Genomic DNA, 22,868 nt, shown 5'->3' on the forward strand with positions numbered 1-22,868 from the left:
TGCGAAGAATAATGTGTTCTTGTTTTAGGGAAGACCTATCGGTGACATCATTAAGTCAACATTTGCTTTCTCAGCCACCAAATTTAGCCCAAAGTCCAAGACCAAAAAAAAAAACTTTGTAAATGAGCCACGCAACGAAAACAACAACTATACTACAACTCTGCCTATTATTATTATTGTTGTTGTTGTTGTTGTTGTTGTTGTTGTTATCTCATTAAAACAGGATAATAGTCCCTGTCATAAGGCATAATTAAAAAATCAGACAGAGAATTGGAATCAGTTTGACTAGGCTGTAGCATTTATGACACCCTAAATAATCTCATCCTATTTGTAATCACGCCCCAAAACATGCTGAGATATCACGCAGTATATTCCAGAAACTCAGAATAAAAACGGATACCGTACCATGGTCCTAAAGGAAAAGCGGTCCAGTGGAACTCATCAGGAAAAGTATTTCACTGTCCGTCTCGTGCGCAAATCGCCAGCACGGCACGGTGAGAATAAAGCAGAAGCAGCGATGCGCGTGCCGGTAACTGTGCTGCCGCCGTTCCCTCAGGCGGATTTGCATACCATGCCAACTGACACAGCGCGAAACGCGATGCCAAGCGAGTAGCCAGCTCTCGAAATAGCACCTGATCTTCTCAAAAAATGATAATAATAAGGCTTTTCGTTGAGCAGATTCCTCGTTCAGCATATCGTTTCTGCTAAACACTGCCGGAAAAGTGGTCCGTTTTTGTCGAAGAGGGAAGTCACCACTAGAACTTTCTGTTTTACAGCAATAGAAAGCTGCTGTTCAACTACAATCACTACTGTACGCGCAGACGCTCATAAGAAGAACGATGCAAGACCGAGTGCATGCGACTGACATAGACAACACGTCCTATTTGTACTTATTTTACTCCTGAATAATGTATGTATAATATATATAATAATGAAATGTATGCTATTTCCTACAGAGACCGTTTTAGTGTAAACGTCTATTCGGTATAAAATAGTTTATGTGAAGCTATCGCTCATAGAAAGAGTTTTTTTTAAAGATCATCATGGGAACATTGATGTTCAGTGCTGATAAGAACCTCACTTGTGTTGCAAAGCTCTCACTCGTTGGCCCAGACCATGTGTTAATATCACATAATCAGCCACATAACTTTTTTTTTTTTAAATTATTAATAAAAATATACTTTTAACTGATCTTTTGAGACTCAGCTCAAACGCTGTGAAATGTTTGCTTTCATCACCAGCGCCTGTGTTTAAACCCACGTATGAAGGTCCGATTAATACCAACGTACGGTGTGTCATTGCAGAGAGATTTTAGCTTCATTTGGGTATATTAATTATTATTTCCGGAGAGAGATCTTCTCCAGGCCTTTCCTGCATGCTGGTGCTTGAAAAATACCAGGCGCTGGTCTGTTTGTACCGAGTGCATGAACGTGCCAAATATTAATAAAAAATTAACCGCGTTGGTTTGCTATTGCCGGTTTGAGGCCTGTCACGCGCATTTGGACTCATTTAAAACCTGAAAACATTTGTGTTCTCGGTAAGACAAGAATTCTTTGCAGCTCGCGCGCTGTGTAGATGATCCCTTTAGAGGCCTCGAGCGTGCCCTCTTCACCTTTAACACTTTTCATGTTCCTAAACATATTGCTCTTGTTCCTCCTTTCCGCGAGGAGGAAGTGGATTCGTATTTCCTATCGCGTTTGAGCACATTGCGGTTTAGATGCCCAAAGATGTGTGGACAGGACTCTTTTGTTCACTGCAAATTTAATAGCAAAGCCCTAGAGGATTTTAAAAAAAATTTCACTTGAAGGGCAGAAAAGTTATTTTCTTATCTATATTAAGTTAGCTACTCTTAATGTTAGGAGCTCTCTGGTGCCACCATGGGCTGAGAACGTCCACAGCAAAGTCCAATCATACAGCGTCCAATCACACACAATCACAAACTTACTAAAGTAACCGCAAGGAAATACAAGAACATATGATCACACCAAGATCCACAAGCAGAGTCTTACTTTAGCCAAATTTGACGACCGGATTCATAAAAAACAACAGAAGAATGCACCGCTGCTTCAGTTATTTCTGTGAAATCCGGAGGTGCAGCCGAGCCAAAGGAACACACGGACATGCAGGTGCCTGGACACCGAAACTGCTGTTCACTGATGTAAATCGATGACGTGGGGGGGGGGGGGGGATGTTTTTACTCCACTTTAACACCCCTACCTGCCCCATCCTATCCTGCCAGCCTACAGCACACAGTAGCCTCTTGGCGTCTTGTCGTTACCCCACCCCACCCCCCTCATTCCCACACCGATCGCCCCCCAGGTACAGACCCTGCCTCTTACAGCCAGTTTCACTTCCTGACCCCCCTACCCCTCCCCCTCCTAAAAAGTAAACAGCGCGCCCCTGGATCCCCTCTGCACCGCTCCGGCGGGCTGGAACGGGCCGTCCCACATGGGCGCCGTTAGGCCCCTCGCTACGCCCCCGGCGGCGGGATGGGGAATGTGGAGCGGAGCGGTGAACGGGCGTCTGCAGGCAGCTGGTCACACAGGGGCCGTAAACCCCCCGCCCCCCCTCGCTCTCTCCCTCCCTCGGGTCCCGCCGCCAGGACGCCGCAAAAAAGGAGGAGGTGCGCCCTCCTCCCAGACCCCCTGATTAGACCGCAGGGGTCAGAGGTCGCAGACGCGCACTCGCGTTGAGCAGATGCTCTCTCCCAGAGCGACGGGCACGGCTCAGTCCTGCGTGCCGTCTGCGTACGGCCGGGATGCACCCCAGCAATTAGACTGAAGTGCCTGTGCCTGAGGGCACGACTCCAGACCCCCACCTGTGGTCCGCCCGGTCCCCTAACTGCCACACTACACCCCTGTCCAAGATCACAGGTCAGAAACCAAACCCCCAGGAATCACTTCTCTACAAGGACCATGGTATAGGAATTCCCAGGAGCGAAAGTGTCGAAAAAAGAAAAAGTGAAATGCACTAATAAAAACAAAAAAAAAACATCCCCTGTATTTGTCTAAAGCTTAATAACTAAACTCTAAACTATAACTAAACTATTTCAAAAGCTTGTTTAGCACAGTGCTAATGTAAATACAAGGACAGGCGAGGATGTGCTTTGCATATTTCAAAAGACACAAGCAACCTGCGGAAATCAAGTGCACAATTTTCAGCTGAGAGAAAAACAAAATTGATTTTAAAAGCTGCACACCACTTTCAGATCAATAGAATATCATGCTTTATTATTTTTGAACATTATCATTATTTACAAAAATAAAACTTTAATTATATCAGAAAGTACTAGTATATAAGTGAATGTGATACATTTCCAAAGCAGTCACAGATATTTTGTTAATTAAGGCAGTTCAAATTAATTAATAAAAATGTCTGAATTGGTGATTGGAGATGTGGAGCCTTAAATAAGGTCTCAAATATTACACATTGAATGTAATATACTTCTGCATATGACCTGGCTACAATCACTAAATAAGCACAGCTTAAATATTACCGTAAATGTGCAAGTATTTTTTTTTAATCTCGTGAACAAACATTCTGATTCTTAATACAATTTTAAAAAACATTTCCATCTGAAGTATTTAAATATTAAATACTGCAGTACTGGCACGAGGAGTGAAAAGTATCACTCTTCAATAACAACAGAAAGAGCTTTCATGGCCAATGGCCATTACGTTATGTGCATAAGAATAAAGATTCCCTGAACACCAAGGCTGAGGCAAATGCAATCTCAACTCAATCAGTTCAAAAAATGAATTGAAATTCAGTTCCTTTCACGGAACATCTTTCAGTTCACCGAAGATCACGTCATTTCCTGATTGACTGAATTGCAATGGGAGTCCAACCAAGCTGAACATGCAGAAAAAGGCCCAAAGTACAACAAAATAAACGCACTTGCTGTTGCTTCATTTTATGTCTCCTTCCATGTGTCCCTTCATGTGTGAGCATGCTGGGAATTGTAGTCCACTGGAGCTCCTCTCCAGGGAAGTCATGGACCTGGATTCCCAATGCGCCTCAGAATAGGAGTGCTGATGGAGGATCAGGCCAGGATAGCACAGGGGAAACTGATCCTGGATCAGTGGTGTGAGGCCCCAGTAAGGCTTTGCAGTGCAGGCGTCAGCTCAGGCAAAGGATGCTGGGAAGGGTCAGTGGCAGCCGCACTCCTCCACGATCATGTCCTCGTGGTGGCGCAGGACCACGCCGTCGCTCTCGTAGTACAGCATGGAGAGGGGGCTGAGGCGGGTGGGGACGCAGGACGGGCAGGTCACACGGTTCGGGTGGTACAGCTTCAGCAGGCTCTGCATCGGGGGGGAGACCAGAGAACACAACGTCAGCCATTTTACAGAGATCAGCTCAGCAACATCAGAACCAGGATGTCACGCTACACAACTACAATTGAAACATCAAACAAATACCTACAAAGTGTGCAGTCCGAACACCAAAAACATTACCCCAAAGAGACCAGTGGGCCTTACCTGCATGTAGGCGTGGTTCGTGGGGCGGAAGGACTCGTCCACGGGGGTGGGGCAGTCTCCCGCGCAGCGGAAGGCGTTGTAGCGTTTCGGGTACACGATCCACTCGTTCCAGCCGATCTGGTCGAAGTCCACCCACATGTCCACCTTTCTGCAGAGCGGCTTTTCCGCTGTGTTCGGCAGGGCCGCCGCGGCTGCCACGCCCCCCGCCACGCCCCCCACGCCCGCCACGTCCGCCACGCCCCCCGCCTCGCGCACCCGGTCGTCCGCGTGGCGGTTCCGCTTGCGGCGCCGGTTCGGCCCGTCCCCCCCGGCACGGGCCCGGGTCACGTGCCTGGAGTGCTCCACGGTGCGGATGAGGGTGGGGGCGTGGGGGCCGGCCCGGGCCGGGTTGCGTTTGGAGAACACCACCATCATGACCCGGTTGGCGGTCGGGTGCCGCACTCTCCTCTGCGTGCCGTTGCGTGCGTCCACGTCTTCCTCCCCGCTGCCCTGCTCCTCCTCCTCGGGCAGGCTAGGCCCCACCTCCCCCTGGCGCAGCCAGAACTTGAGCAGCGCCGTCACGTTGAAGACCTCCCAGGAGGAGGCGCCGGCGCGGGGGGTGGCGCTGAAACGTCCGAGGAAGAGGCGCTCCTCCGGGCAGGAAGACGGGCCGCGGGGGGCGTGGGCACCGGGGGGGGCGCACGGCGGCGTGCGCGAGTGGAACACGTCGATCGTCACCCGCTCCGTGGCGGAGAACGCGGGCAGCCGGAAGCGCAGCTCGGACAGCTGGATGTCGTCGCCGGTGGAGATGGCGGACATGTCGAATGTGACGGTCCACCTCTCGCCAACCTGATGGCAACCTGGAGAGACAAAGAGTAAAATGAGAAACTCATTCAAGCACCAACAGCACTGTTGGTAATATGTTTGATTTGCAAGTAAGCAGAGGAACTGAGTGACATCTGATTCATTTTGAGGGCTAGAAGTACAACAGACACTGTGCTCGTGAGACTGGCATGAACTAAATATCAAAACACATGAGATATTTGGTTAGGCTGTGAGGATGCCACAGAGGTGGAGGGCGATGTGTATTCCACCTCCCTCGCGGTCAGGTTTGTAACAGACGTCTGGGAATCCGCTAATACACACGCGCGCGCACATAAAACAGAACAGCCTCTTTAAAGTCGAATAAGCATTGTGACACTCCCCAGCTGTAAAAGGGGAGGGTCCGATAACCGCAGATAACGCGCGTACCACCTGAATGAGCCCGACGACAGCGCGGACAATTCAACGGACCCCTTGACTCAAAGGACACTAATCGACTCAGCATTATAGGCAATGTTGTTGCGGATTCAGGAAAAAATAAAAATTGATCAAGTTAAAAATGACCGGTCCTAATAATTTAAATAAAAATTAATATGTTAATGAATGTCTTATTACGTTTTTCTCTAGCTTTCTATCTCTCTATGTCTCTCTCACACACACATAAACGTTTCAGGATTACTCACTTTTTGCAATCAGGCTCAAAACGGAGTCGGAGCCGTGCATTGCCGGGTTGTCAGTGCCCTTGCTCCTAACAGGACCGGGCGCCGTGGTCCTCGCCGCCTCTCCGGTCTTGAAGGTTCTGTAAAGTTGCATCATGTACAGCGGGTATCGACTGGGGTGGTACGCGGAACCTTTAAATTCGAAACTGGAGTCGGAGATGAAATGACCCCCGCCGGGCTGATGGAAGCTCGGAGCCCCGCTGAGAGGCGCTTTACTGGAGCGCGCGGTCAGTCGCGAGCTTCCAGCGCTTCCCAGGAACATGAGCAGCGAGACGAAGGCGGCCTGAACGAAGCTCTCCATGATGGAAGACGGGGTTTTTTATCCTGGTGAGATGTGCAGCTGTCACATTCACTGTAACAAATGCAGAGACGGCGTTCTTAGCTTCCTTCTCCTTCCCTGTCAGGCGAAAGAGTGAAGAAGCAAGGACGCCGCGGGGCCCGAGCATTTATAGCGGACAGCTGCCCTTTGATGACCTCCCGTCCGCGGGGCTTTGAAGTCCGCTCTGATCCACAGAACACCTCGGGATGGATAGGGTTAACCCTGTCAAGTTCAGTGTCCCTCGAAACCATCGGTCCTTCCGTATTCATGAGACGCGAGGACTCTAATCCTTTTGTGTTGTATATTGGAAGGGTCCTTTGATAAGAATTCTTAACAATAACATTAGTTAACGAAACATCTGTATTAGACGTGGTTAAAAGAAACCCTGGAATCAGGATGCTCTTAGTGTGAGCTTGACTATATGCGTACCCACATTTATTTCTATCTTTAAAGTGCAAGAAGTAATAATATAGCCCAACAGCAAGAAGGCTACAATTAAAAATATTTTTATGAGCTCCGTTTTACCTCATGCTCAGGCGTAACCTATTTGGTATGATCGCCTGTAAATCACAGTAAAACCCTGAAAGATAAGTGTAGTTAAGTTATCCATTTGATCAATGACATGCTGTAATATTGATAGACTATAATATAGACAACTCAAGAAAGAGATAAACGGTTATTTTCAAATAAAAGGTGACTGTGCAGTTTAATAAGTCTAATGCCTATTAAACCATTTTGTCTAATGTCTATAAAGTAGAGTAATTATATTACTTATATTCATATTTACTCAAAAAAAAAAAAAAAAACACACACACAATAATGTAGTCCTAGAATACTTAGGCCTAAATTATTATTATTTTAAAACTTCAAATGTGCATTAACATTTACTGCATGCACTCTAACTAGTAATTCTGTTACATATTAAGAACGATTTGTAACTAAAGTAAGCCACGACATGAATTCCAGAAGACGAAATCCACCTCAATTACTCAACCCATTTATACCGGTTCTCAATATTAAACTGTAATAACAGCATAATGACAAAGAATATAAGACGTGCTCAGAACACGAATGCCGATTGATCTGGCCGTCATGTTAAACGCAGCATCGACAGAAGCAGCAGTGCGAACGTGTAGGTTATTTGGATAACAAAAGGTGGATTGTCTGATCTCGAAATGAGTGAAAAGATATCAAAGACAAGACACAAGACATCACACAGATTTTGATATGGCAAAAAGCTTTTAAGTGCACGGAAGTAAATTAATCTTCAAACGACATTCATTAACAATCCATCCACTTCGTATTTAATTATATATACTATTTTGACACCAATCTTACAGAGAATTATCGTACCACTTTGATATAAAGTAGACTAATCCTTGAAGTTTCGCCCAAAATATAAACCCCAAACAACTTTCCCGTAAAGTTATTACCATAATGAAAAAGTACTGCTTACGTTTTTATTATGGTAAAAATGAAGCAAGCGTAACCAAAGCATACTCACATATATAGATCTAGCCTATTCGGTGATGGCTGAACTAATTAAAACAGCAAATTAATTAATTGTTCAGAATCGTATTAGAAATGCATGCGCCAGACTCCTCGGGGAAACGGCTGCCCACGGTCCCTATCAAATAAATATATATAAAAAATACGGTATCATATTTAAGTAAATGTTCGTATATTTTGCCGAACGTGTGTACGTCACACGTCGTTGATTACGCGCAGGCAATTCTGATCTTCCAGAGATCTCGTGATCGTTTTAATCACTCACTCAATGGAAGCTGAAAACGTTTCAGAAATCTTACATTTTTTGTTTTTTCAAATTACTGTATTAATGATAAGGTGGACTGTAGATGACGCACTAAAGTCTGCTTCCCTCTGGTTGACACAACAGGCGCGAGGAGGAGCTCAACGACTCCTCAGCTATGATGAGAATTCAAATTCCCGGGCTTGAATCGGCTGCTGTGTAAAGCAAGCGGAAGTCTCTGCAAACCACTGCTTTGCAGATAAATTCTGTGCGGGAGGTCAAAAGAATCACTGTTTAACCGTCAACATTTTTCAACAGTTTGGGCTTTGAAATCACAACAATGCACATGGAATTACATCTAAAACACATCAAAATATTTTAAAAGCACAGCATCTTGATAATAGCATCTTAACTGTGACAACGTGCTCTACATTCCAATAGTGGGTCTAACCATCCGTTTCCTGGCATTTCTGAGCTGGAGAGGTTATGTGCGTTGTAAAAAAACAAAAAAAAAAACAAAACAAATCAGGTAGTATATTTCACGAAAATTAACCTAATAAAAGAGCATCAGCACTTCAGTCCATGTATCAAAAATCAATTGACTTAAAATAATAAAAAAAAAAACAGTTCACATACCTTCAAGAAATGTAATTCGATTATAACGGAAAAACAAGGGACATTTGAGTCCCTCACCATTCATTTCTCACTGCTTTAGGGTAACGCATTACTCTTGTGACATCACTAATTGTGTGTCCATAAAATCTCACATTTAACACTTGGGTACATCCAAGCACCCCTTTTCAGCCACATAACTCCAGGTCTTGTGGAGCACCAATCAGAAGCATTTCCTTACGAAATCCCCTATTGGTCAAGAAGAGGTTTTGTGGTTATTGTGTGGGTTTGACCTCAGAAGGAGTACTATGAAGTCAGCGGCTCACTTAGCTTATGCTAGCTGAATTCGCAGTTTAAGGGAGTCTCTCAGACGCTCTGTGTAGGAAGCGGTCCAAAGGGCTCTGGGAACAGTAACTCATTAAATCCTTGTTCTCGTTTTCTGTAAACGTGTAAACCACGCCAGCATGTGAATGAGTGTGCTCGAGCGTGGGTGTGTGAAGTTGAATGTGTGTGTGTGTGTGTGTGTGTGTGTACTTCTGCCCGTTTCTTCTGTTAGCTCATGATGTGTGGGATGACAGCAAATCCTGGTGCTGGACAGCTTCTTAGCTCTGTGAGATTAGGAAGGCCATGACCCGTCCTTCACAACCCATCGAAGAAAGCCTTCACCTGAGCAGAATGAAATATATTCTGCATTACAGACCAGCAAAACATAATACAATTATAAAAAATAAAAAAAACTTGGAATAAAATGTAAAATCTAAAATCTTTTTCAAAGAGCATAAAAATGAGGGAAAACAAAGACAACAGCGCCCCTAAGTGCTGAAAAGAGGAACTTCATCCACTTTTTGACTGCGTCAATCCCAGGATGTGTGTACAAGGGACAGTGTCAGATCAACTCTCCGAACAGCGTTAATCCCCCCCCCCCCCCCCCCAAAAAAAATTCCTCGTCAGTGTTCTAGAACTCCGCTGCTTTCAGTTACCAGCAGCATTAGGAAGTTCAGTTAAGGACATTCTAATCACATGTTTGTGACATCACACCATACAGAGTTAACCCATACGAGCTAGAGGAGACAGACAGGACTACCTGGGCAAGGAGTCTTTCCTGCACCTCCACATCCCTCTCAAACTCCACACCGGCATCCAGCACCAACACAGGGACCTGCTTCAGGTGCTCAAAGTGCAGCCTGACAGACACAGAGGACGAAAGATCAGTTTGACATTCATCAGCCTGTTACATGCTGGGAACTGAAGTTCAGCTGGACAGAGAGAACACAAAGAAGAAAGTCTCTGCTGGCTCCTGGTGCCTATAAGAATACCTCTACGGAAATAGTTTTCAGTTCAAGCATCAGCCATCAGACAGACAGACAGATAGACAGACAGACAGGCAGACAGACAGATAGAGACAGACAGACAGGCAGGCAGGCAGGCAGACAGACAGGCAGGCAGACAGACAGGCAGACAGACAGACAGGCAGATAGAGACAGACAGGCAGGCAGGCAGGCAGACAGACAGGCAGACAGACAGGTAGGCGGACAGACAGGCAGATAGAGACAGACAGACAGACAGACAGATAGAGACAGACAGACAGACAGGCAGGCAGACAGACAGGCAGACAGACAGGCAGACAGACAGGTAGGCGGACAGACAGGCGGACAGACAGGCGGACAGACAGGCTTCTCACTCTGTGCTCTTGTTCACCAGCCAGTTCTCATGCTGAGTGTGCAGCTTCTCCAGGTACGCAAGCTCCACCTCTTTCTCCTCCTGCCGCCCCCGCTTCCTCAGCCGATGCATACATGTCTGTCAAGCACAGCATGATTTTTTAATTATTTGTTGTTCGTAATAATAATGATTCAAAAATAATTTTTACAAAAGTGTAATATTTTTGTGACTGGTGCTCATTGCAGGTGGGTGGTACCCTGAAAGACGCTGAGTGAGAGGGAGGCTGTGATTGGTGCTCAGTGCGGATGGGTGGTTCCCTGAGTGAGAGGGAGGCTGTGATTGGTGCTAGGTGGGGTTGGGTGGTGCTCTGAGTGAGAGGGAGGCTGTGATTGGTGCTCGGTGGGGGTGGGTGGTGCTCTGAGTGAGAGGGAAGCTGTGATTGGTGCTCGGTGTGGGTGGGTGGGGCTCTGAGTGAGAGGGAGGCTGTGATTGGTGCTCGGTGGGGGTGGGTGGTGCTCTGAGTGAGAGGGAAGCTGTGATTGGTGCTCGGTGGGGGTGGGTGGTGCTCTGAGTGAGAGGGAGGCTGTGATTGGTGCTCGGTGTGAGTGGGTGGTACCCAGAGTGAAAGGGAGGCTGTGATTGGTGCTCGGTGCAGGTGGGAGGTGCTCTGAGTGAGAGAGAGCCTGTGATTGGTGCTCAGTGTGGGCGGGCGGGTGCTCACCTCGGGCGGGGCCCTCAGGTAGATAATCCCCTCCAGCTGCAGACGCGGGCCGAACTGCTCCAGCAGGAAGGAGTGCCAGCCCTGGTACACAGCCCACTCTGTGGGGCTGATGCATCCCAGCTCAAACATGTTCAGGGCAAAGATATACCTGCGGGAGTGCCGGCCAGTCAGGGAGAGAGGCACAGCGCCATGGAGACAGGAAGAGCGACAGTGAAGGATCAGGTCAAAACACCCACAATTTATCAAATTTACTCAACTGGAATGGGATGGCAGAAACCATTTTATACATGCATCTACCTGGCTTCTAAGCAACTCAATCACTTAAAATGTAGCCTAACCTGTACAAATACTGAATCACACCTTCATTTCCATTACATGAGAAAGAAAAGCAAAATTCACAATGATCACAGCTCTACCAACACTTGAAGCACTATTTTTTCCCCCCGGTGAATGCCGCCCCCACCCAACATGCCTCACCTGTCGCTGTAGACGGAGCGCTCAAACACCTGCACAGGTGTGCTCTGGGGGCGGAGCAGGTGCGGGGGGAGCGGCTGCAGCTGGGTCCGCATGCGACTCATGCAGGAGAAGGTCTGGAAGGTGTAGGACCAGCGCTGGGGGTCCTGGTACATCATCTGGAGCAGGTTACTCACTGCCTGCTGAGGAGACTCCAAGGCCTGGGGCACCAGGGCAGAGCGGCAGAGAGGGGAGGGACATCCGGTCAAACCTACTTTATCTGAACAGCGCTTTCTCCAGAGAACCGTCACAAAGAACCCTTTACAGAGCAGCAGAAGGAAAAATATTATTTCATTTATTTGAAAGATGTCAGAACTACCTGTGACGACGTGCCTTCCACATTTTGCCACCTGCCGACTGGTTCTTGCACAACTTCCCAGTCCTCGTTTTCAGACTGCAGAAGCCGCGCGAAAGTTGATTTGCCCACAGCTGATTGGGACAAAGGCAGATAGGATCACCCTACATTAACATTCCGCAGTCTAATGTTGTCTGTTAGTAGGCTAGGACAAGGGGGCATAAATGGAAATTAGAAAAAGGTAAATTCTGCACAGACGTTAGGAGGTTTTTTTTTTTTTTTTTTTAACACACAGTAGTGACTTCGTGAAATAGCTTGTCAGGTCATGTAATAGTGACCCTCGGGGGTTTTTCAAGAACAGGCTTGAAACGGTGGTAGATACAGTCGAGTTTATCGGTAAACAGAGAACTAGGTACACTTAAGTAGTAGGAAAATGGCGATCATTTTTGGGTAGAATGACCTGTTATGAGAAGCACTGTTATGTTACTGCAGCCAAATCGATCAAATTACCAACTGTTAACTGGAATGCAAGAGCACTTTGTGATCTAATTTAGTTAAAACACGTAGGCTACACGTAAACATTGAAAACTATATTTATCAAATAAAAGTAACATTGAGGTTTTCACATTAAAAATGTGAAAAAATGCCTTACTCCAAAATGCTTGCAAGTGCTAACTTACAATCGGTAAAATGCAACACATTAACGTATGTAGCATTAACTTAACGGTACGTATAAAGTCAACAAATTGAGTAAATTCATCCAGCGGTAATGCTCCTTGTTTAAAAGTTCAATAATACATCGAGGTGACAATATTTCCCATCTACAATGGCTACAAAGATCCACAATAAAAGCACTTTATTAAGGACAGTTAATATTTGGTAGTTAGCTAACAATTAGTAATAACACAACTGATATAGTTAGCCAGCCATTTAATAAAAGAGTAAATAAGCAAAGGACTCACCAATGTTTCCCTCCACAGAAACTCTTTTGACCCGACTAACATCATTCATTTGTTTAGAATCCGTGTGCAACCCTCCCAAGAAACAACCGCGCTTGGGCAGCGCTGCTATTTTCCACCAGACCCCCGACCCGTCATCCGGACAGGCGCCAAGAACGAGACTGCGACCTGTTACTGACAGGCCAGCGTTGGTGTAACGGGTGCACAGGAACCGTGTGGAAACGATCAATATGCGTTTAGCCTCACAAACGGACACTGAATTCAAACTTCTGGATCCAAAAGCTAACATTAAACACACGGCGCGAGACATTACCTTATATTTGGAAGGTAGGCTAATGGTAATTAGCAAATTTGCCAGTTATGCTATAAACATTACTGCAAGCTACAGACAACGCGGTATCCCGATATGGGATGGGCAACGCATGCTTTCTCTATTGATTCAGTAGCGTTGAAAAACTCGACACATTTCTCCGCTCTTCCTGTACGGCCCGGATGTTTTCACCATGTGACTTAGTTACCCAATTCGTTTCCGGGTGTCGCAAATGGCCGTCTTTTAAAAAAAAGTTTTTTATAGCGCTGGTATACTGGAGGGTCAAACAAGTTGGCCTACTGAGTATACAAATTGAGACTGAAACATGCATATTATTATTATTATCTTAAGAGGTGACGGTATTAAACTACAGGCGCCACCAACAGCACTCCCAATCTTTATGCGTTTTCCTGTTAAATGGCCACAGAAACACACGTTTCTATTATGCATTCTGACATTTACCGTAGCTGTGCTGATAAAGATTTCTGAACCAAAAGCAAACGCATACACAAAGAGAAGGAAAAGCAAATATGTAACATATTCTCTCTTTATTTAATTTTACAGCAAGCTACTGTGGTGGATACGGACATTTCAGCCTGCACGGACGGCGTCCCCCTAAGGCACAATTCTGCCCAAGATTCTCGGAAAAATAATTTCCTTAAAACAATGAAACTGACAAGAATGGTAGTTATGCACTTATTCCATAAAATGCTATACCTCCAAAAGATGCACACATTTAAAAAAACATAAAATATACAAAGATCTCACTTTTAAAAAAAGAAAAAAGATTTGTCTAAACTATTCTGCCATATAATAATGTAAAATTCCAAATCTTTGATGTGGAGAAATGACCTAGAAGCAAAACAAGTTCTTGAATGGACACAAGAGTTAAAACAGATAAAACTAGACTATATACACAGACAGATTATAAAAGAAACATGTAAATTAAAGGAAAGAAATGGAGTGGTGGATTTTTAAAATGAAGACTAGCCACATTAGCACATGAACAGACATTGCGCAGCACAGCACAGACCATGCCCAATAGTGGTTTACCGTTTCTTTTCTTTTTTTTTACCCAATCCGCTCAAACGGTCCAGGTCATATACAGCGTTTCTCACCCTGGTCCTGACTCCATACTGCAATGTGTTCACACTGCTTTTAACCAACTTTCACTCTTGCTTTATTATCAACCTGTACTCAGCATCTCGACAGCAAACAGGCTGTACGACAGTCGTGTGTGAAAGTAAAGCACGGTCGGGAGGAGTGCTTTTGCCCACCTAAAGATCAAGAAACGCAAACATTACAATTTCCTGTTCCCTGCACCTTACAAAGACCCTTCCGGCTACATCGTTCCGTTCACAACAGACCTCAGCAGTGATGTTGAGCCCAGGTCAGTAATGGAGTTTTTGTGATTAACGTTCGCAGTAATCACCAGCTGGGTCTAATGAGACCAGCTGAATGACGCGTGTCCCCAGGACCATGGTGGAGAAACACTGATCTAACAGGCCTCCTCACGCAGCTGGAACAAGCGAGCAGACATGATTCAGTCTCGGATGTTCACTGTGCAACCCCAAGTTTACACAGGAAATGCCTCTGGAACACGGTCAGAAAAATGGCCACAGTCCAAACTCAGCTCAGGTCTCCAGAATAGCCACAGGTGCATTTCAGTCATTGTCTGAAGTACAGAGCAACTCCACAGCCTTCTGTCTGTACTGCAGGACACAGCAAGCAACAGGCCCTGAATTATCCCCAACCCCAACCCTAACACACATACCCAGCAAAGAGACAGGCCCTGAATTATCCCCAACCCCAACCCTAACACACATACCCAACAAAGAGACGGGCCCTAAATTAACCCCAACCTCAACCCTAACACACATACCCAGAAAACAGATGGAGGAAAAAAACATCTCGGAGTGAATATCCCTTAAAAAGTTTTTCAAAAAAAAGTTTTTTTTAACATACAATATTTGCAACAGTATGTCCTGAAAAATCAAGTATCAGAGTATCAATATGCAAAAACAGAAATAAACACAATCACAATTTTAACTCAAGGTAATATTGCTTCCGATGTACATATTATTCAAATATTTCTATTGGACGTTCTCTTTTAAAGTTCACACAAAATATTTTTCCCCAATTGAGCAGGCACAGGCATTTATGTGCTGAGCCTGAACTGACGCACACCACATGTAAATCTGGATTATTTAACTCAACTGTTCTTTCTTCATGGTGATAACTACACAGGGAAAGATTCAAGTGGCAAAAACAGGAAAAATGGCTAACTGGGATAAACACTCCACTCAAGTGGCTAATTACTGAGGTTTTTGATTTTAACTGAAAAGGTATGAACACCTGTTGAACTACCCTGCAGAGTAACTGAAACAAGTACATAGTATGGAAAAATAATTTGGAAAAATTCTGACTGAAGTCTTTTTCTTCAAGTAAGTAAAACATTTCAGGAATTATTTCCTTGACTCAAGATGAGAGGCCAGCCTGCTTACTGCGGAGACTATGTGCACTTTCGCATAAATGTAAAAGTAAAAATGTAAAAAAAAAAAAGGAAAAATGTCTTGCATGTAAAAAAGGATTTGATTGGATACTGACGTTTATGTTGAAACACAATGTATACAGACAACACTGACATTCAAACTCCTTCGTCCTTCCACAGCATGTTTGTGCTACACATGATTGAAATTAAACATCTTCACGTCTCATAAATTCTCAATAGACTATATATATTTTTCCCCAGATCACTATATCTGACACTTGGTTCAATTTAAATAACCTAGTTTTAATTTAAAATAGATCTTTGTAAAATGTAAAAACATTTAAACTCAATCTAAGAAGATCATGTGGAAGACAGCCACTGAGCCAATTAGTACTTTTCCCTTAGATTAGAACTCACCCTGTTTATGTTAATATTCACCGTTTCTCCCTTTATGAATACCCACAACTTCCCTAAGGTTTTTAAACATGCAGCTTCGGCATGTTAAATCTTTAAAAATAAAAAAAAATAGTAAAATAAAAATAGTAGAATTAAAATCTAATCTGAAATACAAGAGTAAAAATTCCTACAAAACTTATTTCTATTCAACTGTGATTAAGAAAGCAATCCTCTCAAAGATGGCGGTTTCAGCCGCAAGTCCTCAAACCGTATTGGTCCACGACGCGTTAAAATATCTTTTACTTACAGCTCTTAAGATTATCATTTACTTCTTAACAAATACTAAATCCTGAGGCAGTAATATGCTTTTAAACCTCAGCATTACAGCCTATTTTTTTTTTTAAAAGCGTTTCGCTCTCCAAGCACTGTTGAGAAACAGAGGAAACAGAAGAGGTGAGAGGTGCTCTACCAGGGTCTGCAAGGGTCTGTTCCACAGTGCAGATGCACCACAGAAGGCAGGAGACAGCAAGGCACAGGGGAGGGGGGAGGGGGAGGAGAGGGGAGAAAGAGAGAGGGGGGGAAGAGGGAGAGGGAGCGGGGGGGAGGGGGGGGGGAGAGAGAGAGAGGCGCTAGGATGGAGCTAGGACGACTCTATCGGTCCTTGGAGCCCAGCTTCTCAATCAGGTCCTGCAGGGGAGCCAGCTCCCGCCTGTCAATCAGATTAAACTCCTGCAGACACACACACACACACACACACACACACACACAGTCAGAAATACTGCAGGCCTCACAGTAAATAACATTCACCAAAACATCTTCATCACTCGAGGGCAGCAGTGTAGTATAATAATGAGGAAGCTGTGTTTGTTAACTGAAAACCAGCAGGACAGCATCCTTCACACAGACACTGAACCACAGAAAAAAATACCAACCAGCCGACCTCAGAATGGATCTACAGGAGGCCCACAGCTTTGTTGCTCAGTAAACGCGTTCAGACAGAGTTTTATTAAACATGGCCGCCATTTTGACCGCAGCTCTATTTAAGGCATCCGCAGTCTCCCGGTGACCCACCTGCACAAAGAAGATGAAGTGCTTGAAGGAGGTGTTGAGGTGGGCCTCCTCCTGCAGCTGCATGACTGAGTCGAAGTGCTGGTGGTAGATGTGTGCGTACACGCGGAACAGACGCTTCAGGATGGTCTTCGCCACAGACATGAAGTTCTTGGGGAAGGGCACTCCTGGGGAGGGACAGGGGCAGGATGGGGGGGAGAGACGCGTTATGGAAGGGAGGGGGGCGGGGGGGCTGGGGGCTGAGAGGGTACAGAAGTCGACTCACTACAGGATGGGAGGCTGGAGTTGCATCTATGGTGCCCACAAACTCTGCTGAACCCCAAAACTTCGCCAGGGGTTATATATATATCCCTGAATCAAGACGGAGAGAAATACAGGCAACAGACAGAAAGAGAGACAGAGAGAGAGGGAGCGAGGGAGTGAGAGAGAGAGAAACAGAGGCAGACAGAGAGAGAGAGAAGATGGACACGGGCACAAACCGATTTTGGAGGGGAAGAGAGTCTCGTCGTCCAGCTGGTCCTGGACCCAGGTCATCAGATAGTCGATGTACTTGGGGGCGGAGCACTTAATGGGCTTCTTAATGTTAGTGCCGTCCGCCCAGTGGTACTCATACCTGGGGGGGAGGGGGGGAGAGATAGAGAGCGAGTGAGAGAGAGCAGGGAGGTCACAGGTCACACAGACTCATTTCTGTTACACTCTGAAACTAGGTACATTACCTTGAATGCCCCAGTTAAAAACAGAAAGACAATAAAACACGTTTACTGCCAGAAGTCACAAAGTTCACACAGAGAAGCAGACAAGCTTCATTTCTTTGATCACATGTTGATTATCTGTAAACAGCTGTTCTGATCAGTTTTTCCCGCCCGCAGGCAGGGAATGAAACAGGGACGATACTCTGCCTATCCGCACACTTATGGGCAGACAGGAAGTTGGCTCGAGGCCACTTCCTATTGATTACAGGCTGTAAACAGAGCTGGAAGACAACGACTGTACAGACAGGAAGTGCCAGAATAGGGCAGAGGAAACAGGCAGTTTATTGGCTGTCAGAGCTGAAGCGTGTCGCTATGCGCGTACAGCACACACACACGCATGCACACACATACACACACACACATATAAAGTACACACACACGCATGCACACACATACACACAGTATACACATGCATGCATGCAGACACGCGTGCACACACGCACACGCATGCGCACAGCACACGCATGCAGTCGGGGGGGCACTCACCTGGGACCGGCGGACATCACAGCACAGCTGGTCTCGGTGCAGAACTCGGTGATGGTGCCGTACAGCATGTTGATCTGGTTGAAAAAGTCCACAGCTGGAACAGGCGACAGGAAACACACGTCTCAGTATAATCCCTCAACACACAGGGGGCAACAACAGGCAAACAACAGCACCCTGCTGTACCCCCGGTTTCTGCTGCCAAATCCAACAGGAAACCTGGGGTGCCATCCCATAATAAGACCTTGAACCCACAGAACCCGGTGTCCATTAAGCAGGTCATTCCGCTAAACACAGCGGGTCAGAACCATGCTGGTCAGTGCACAAAGGTCACAGGTCAAAGGTTGAATGGGAGCGGGAGATTACAGGATCCATCAGCCAAATTCAACACCTAGAATCCTGGAAATTTAACAGACGCCAGACTGACATGGAGCACCATATGCTAAGGTTGGGGAACCATTAAAAAAACCAGCAGCTTCAGCTTCTGCCGGAAGTAAATAAAGAGAAGTATGACACTTGACTAAAAGTTGCTCAAGTAATGAACATCAATATAAAGACATTTACTTCACTAAAGCCTTTTGGCCCGAGTATTCGTACTTGTTTTTCCACCCTCCGTTTACCTGGGAGCCAGGTATGAATAGTCTGGCCAATCAGTAGCACTAATTGTTCAGTTAATTCCCTGGGGAAAAAGAAAACCAGTGCCGGATTCGGATTGGAGGGCCAGAATTGAGTATCCATGGCCTCGTGATTTGGCCTGCAGTGTGTTGTAAAGACCAGGAAAACAGGGCCTGGAACTCTGAAACAGGACTAATTCCCATGTGAGGGATTGCCGCTGTACTCCAGGGCAGCACTATAATGGACTGCATGTTAAAGAATGCGAGAAGAGCAGGTTGCTCTGGATAAGAGCATCTTTTAAACGTCCTGAATGTGAACGTCCTGCCCCACGCCCCACTCCCACACCCACTCCCCCGCTCACTCCCACACCCACTCCCCCACTCACTCCCACACCCACTCCCCCGCTCACTCCCACACCCACTCCCACACCCAGTCCCCCGCTCACTGTTAACGGCGATCCACTCGTTGAGGTCCTCCCCCTCGGGCAGCATGACCGCCTGCCGCAGGTTCCCGCTGCCCAGCGTGGCCTCCGCGTGCTTCAGCAGCTCGTACTGGTGAGAGCCTTCCGGAATGTTCTTCTTCGGCTTGAACGTCTTCGACGAGCGGCTGCCACTGGGCGGGAGAGAGAAAAACGTCCCAGACGGTGTAGAGATAAGACGGGGGCGTTAGGGGGTTCCGTTTTTTAGAGGGGATGAGACAGAGAACAGGGGAACTCCTTTGAAATCGACTTTTTGACATGAAAGGTTATATTGAAAGCTGGGGATCCCCAGTTTCTTTTGTCCCTGGAACAGTTCAGGTTACAGTTAAAACAAACAACTTTTACAGCTTTGAAGGTGCAGCCAATTAGTAACCTACCATGCTGTGCAATTTCATAAAGCAAATGCACAATCATTTTCCATAAAGTGCTGCAAAGCAGAAATTGTAAAACAAAATGGGGATTACCAACAAAGCAGTGTGTCTGACCATAAAGGAAATGAAAAAGGTCATTTTAAGACATTTTATTTCCTTACAGCAATTTTCACTATCCAGCCATCCATTTTCTAACCGCAGTTATCACTAGGCCGCATTAAAGAGCTATCATCTTACAACTTATTCATATCCATAAACAACTGCATGACAAAGCCAATGAACGCGGCTGTCGTTAGTTTCAAAAAGTACGGTATGAACAATTGCTGAATCAGTTTAATTCACATTCGACACATCCAAGTAAGGCAAACGCCGCAGAACTTCCTGAAAAACTTCAGTTTAGCCCAGACTTCCCTTTAAAACTGGGGCCACCGTGCGGTACGCGATGTGCGTAACGTTAGTGCGAAAGCCAGAGTTTTTCACCTTTAACACATTGCCAAAAAGTTAACGGGAAACACAGAACACGCATCGACTAAAAATTGTACATCCGCATGGCCACCTAAGTAACCAACGTTAGCTAACCGGCAAGATATAGGCTACAACTATTTTGCAAGAGTGTTAGCTAGCTGTCAAATCGTAGCCTCCCCCCCCCCACTAACTTCTATTCAGTTTTAGAAGTTATAGTTGATAATGTAGTGAGTTCACATTTCCTGGAAACAAGCCAATATACAGCGAACTGAAAATAAAATAATTGACAGCCGAATTTTGATATGTCAACCCTTTTCTGTTCTGTCGTTGGCGGAAACAAATATTATAAGTGCTAAACACTTGTTGCAGACAGCCATTGCGTCGTCTTTCTTGGATCTCATAAAGCTAGCTGACAACCATTTGCTATGCTATTCCAGCTAGCACCAGTTGTATAACGGTAGAAGCCATCGTTAGCATTTCAGATAGTGTAGCTAAAAGTTAGCTAAAAACATAGGTTCCAGATCACTAGCCTTTGCAATCCAAGTAAGTCAATGCTAACTAATAGACACAGAAGTTACCCTTCGGTTTAACAGATGCGGATACCCATTTCCTTTCACCACAATTTATAAAATATATGGTCATATCGTTCGAAAAAAACATGTAAACCTTACATAGCTAACAGGAAGAGATCTTGGAAGCTAACTAGCAACTACCACAAGCTAAGCGTTCTTCCTTTTCACTTTAGTACTTACAAGAGGAAGCTCATTGTTGCAAACTTTGTTATAAAGAAACTTGGGAAACGATGCACACTGCAAAAAACAAAACGTGTGTTGTTGTGAGTATTTGATGAGCAAAAAATCGATTTTTCTTCCTTTTTCTACCTGGCTAGCTAACGCTAAAGCTAACGCTAGCCTTTGATGAATAACTACTAGCTACAAACTTTCAAGATCCTCTCTCACTTGGCACCGCTGTACTGTAACGTGAACAAGCCTTATCGCGAGAGGACCGGCTGGACGAGAGCTGAACCTTCTTCTTCTTCTTCCGTGTTGTTTAACGGCAGCTTCCATCCTTGAAAGTTGCATTACTGCCACCTTTCGGAGTAAGTTAACTCCTACAGCTTATTGCCTGTCACACTTTTATTATCAGTCCCGTTCCCCGAAGGTAGTTGATAAAACATCTCCTCCCCTGCCCACTAGCACCACACTCCAGTACATCCCTCAATCCTGCTCCTGTTATCCCCAATCTTCCCATTTCCTCCATCATATCCTTCCTTTCCGACCCATATTTACTGCAGTTAATGATAATGTGTTCTGAGGTTTCTGGTACCCGACAGATTTCACAAAGACCGGTTGGATGTTTACCTATAAGATGAAGCGTGCTGCGTAAATTGCTGTGTCCTATTCTTAATCTTGATATTACAACCTCCTCTCTTCTGTTTCCTCCCCTCTTTCTTACACTGCCTACTCTATTTTGTATCCGATGTAAATGTCTCCCCCTTCTCTCCTGATCCCAGTGCTGCTGCCATTCTTTATTGATATTTCCCCACACAACGCCCTTTCCCTCTGACTTTGATAACTTAATATTAATTTCAACACTTCCCTTTTTGACTGCTTCTTTTGCCAACATATCTGCTCTCTCGTTTCCCGGGATATCTGAATGTGCTGGGACCCACATGAATGTAACATTTTTCCCTTGCCTAACCACTCTTGAATTGACGAACAAGATTTCATACAGCAGATCCTGGTGATTTCTGGCTGTACCCGTCTTAATACTCGCAATGGCCGACACAGAATCACTACAAGAGCTGAACCTTGGAGTAACGTCATCATTTATCAGATAGAAATGGATAGAAAAAAGGAGGTAATACCAGCGTAATAGGCTCTGTGGGTGTACCCAACCGCGTAAGTTGCTGTACCACACTTTCATGCAAATTACCGCTCTAAGTATTATATCAGACATGGAGAATATTAAAAAAACTATTTCTAAATTTTATGGTCGAATGATATAGAAATTTTGTACATGGGACTGCTATCAAAACCGATGTTGACAACACAACCTTCCTGTTTCATATTACAACACAGAACCGTTTCTACAGTAATGGAAGAAGTAGACGAGAACACACGTCAACTTATGAAAGTAAATATTTCCTTATTTTATCGTTAAGCAATGAGCTGCCGAATCTCTGTATAGCTTTGCTTGTGAATTTTTTAAAAATAAATTAGAAATAAAAAAGTTTTGATGATATGATTACATTCGGCGCATGCATGTTGCATTATACGTCCCCATAATATTGGTCAGAATCGTGCGTTATCAACCAATTCTCATATGATCCTTATAAGATTTATTCCTACTAAATATCAATTTTGCAAGAAATCATCCTCGTCGAATTCAGCAATGTGATACTTTAAGGGAAAAAATAGATTAGGCCCAGCACAAGCCTCATATCCCATGCCTGTTATTTGGCAAGCTTGAAAATTATGCAAAAAAAAAAAAAAAAGGTTTGAGGATAAAATCTGCAACTGTGCAATTGCCTGAAATAATGTTATTGGACAGCACACATCACAACACTACACACAACGTATAGAAAAGACACACATTTTATATTATCAATAT

At 45.1% G+C, this 22,868-nt stretch overlaps 4 protein-coding genes across 7 annotated transcripts in view; all 4 read right to left on the minus strand.

The window, feature by feature from the left end:
• si:dkeyp-117b11.1 (proline-rich protein 2) overlaps nt 1–796 on the minus strand; it is an 8,137-nt gene extending 7,341 nt beyond the window's left edge. Inside the window, exon 1 of one of the 4 annotated variants that reach the window (XM_064353292.1) lies at nt 406–796. In XM_064353292.1, the coding sequence (XP_064209362.1) occupies nt 406–408 (3 nt within the window). In that variant the 5' untranslated portion in view covers nt 409–796. The other 3 variants (XM_064353290.1, XM_064353293.1, XM_064353294.1) reach the window with 3 other exon arrangements.
• Nucleotides 797–3,226: 2,430 nt separating this feature from the next.
• Nucleotides 3,227–7,388, minus strand: LOC135264574 (nodal homolog). Its single transcript, XM_064353296.1, has 3 exons — nt 5,963–7,388; nt 4,479–5,317; nt 3,227–4,301 (listed from the first exon to the last, which is right to left on the minus strand). Exons 1-3 carry the CDS (start codon nt 6,297–6,299, stop codon nt 4,149–4,151), a joined length of 1,329 nt encoding a protein of 442 aa, XP_064209366.1. The 5' UTR covers nt 6,300–7,388; the 3' UTR covers nt 3,227–4,148.
• A 149-nt stretch (nt 7,389–7,537) lies between these two features.
• On the minus strand, nt 7,538–13,522 carry dguok (deoxyguanosine kinase). The gene is made up of 7 exons (XM_064353298.1): nt 12,830–13,522; nt 11,892–12,001; nt 11,537–11,733; nt 11,060–11,207; nt 10,361–10,476; nt 9,764–9,863; nt 7,538–9,345 (listed from the first exon to the last, which is right to left on the minus strand). Exons 1-7 carry the CDS (start codon nt 13,134–13,136, stop codon nt 9,319–9,321), a joined length of 1,005 nt encoding a protein of 334 aa, XP_064209368.1. The 5' UTR covers nt 13,137–13,522; the 3' UTR covers nt 7,538–9,318.
• Nucleotides 13,523–13,665: 143 nt separating this feature from the next.
• On the minus strand, nt 13,666–21,245 carry mob1a (MOB kinase activator 1A). The gene is made up of 6 exons (XM_064353302.1): nt 21,008–21,245; nt 19,387–19,553; nt 18,330–18,423; nt 17,571–17,704; nt 17,095–17,258; nt 13,666–16,752 (listed from the first exon to the last, which is right to left on the minus strand). The coding sequence occupies exons 1-6, from the start codon at nt 21,019–21,021 to the stop codon at nt 16,675–16,677; spliced, it is 651 nt and encodes a 216-aa protein (XP_064209372.1). The 5' UTR covers nt 21,022–21,245; the 3' UTR covers nt 13,666–16,674.
• Between the last annotated feature and the right edge of the window lie 1,623 nt (nt 21,246–22,868).

This window comes from Anguilla rostrata, chromosome 10 (assembly GCF_018555375.3).
Source record: "Anguilla rostrata isolate EN2019 chromosome 10, ASM1855537v3, whole genome shotgun sequence".
Lineage (NCBI taxonomy): Eukaryota > Metazoa > Chordata > Actinopteri > Anguilliformes > Anguillidae > Anguilla > Anguilla rostrata.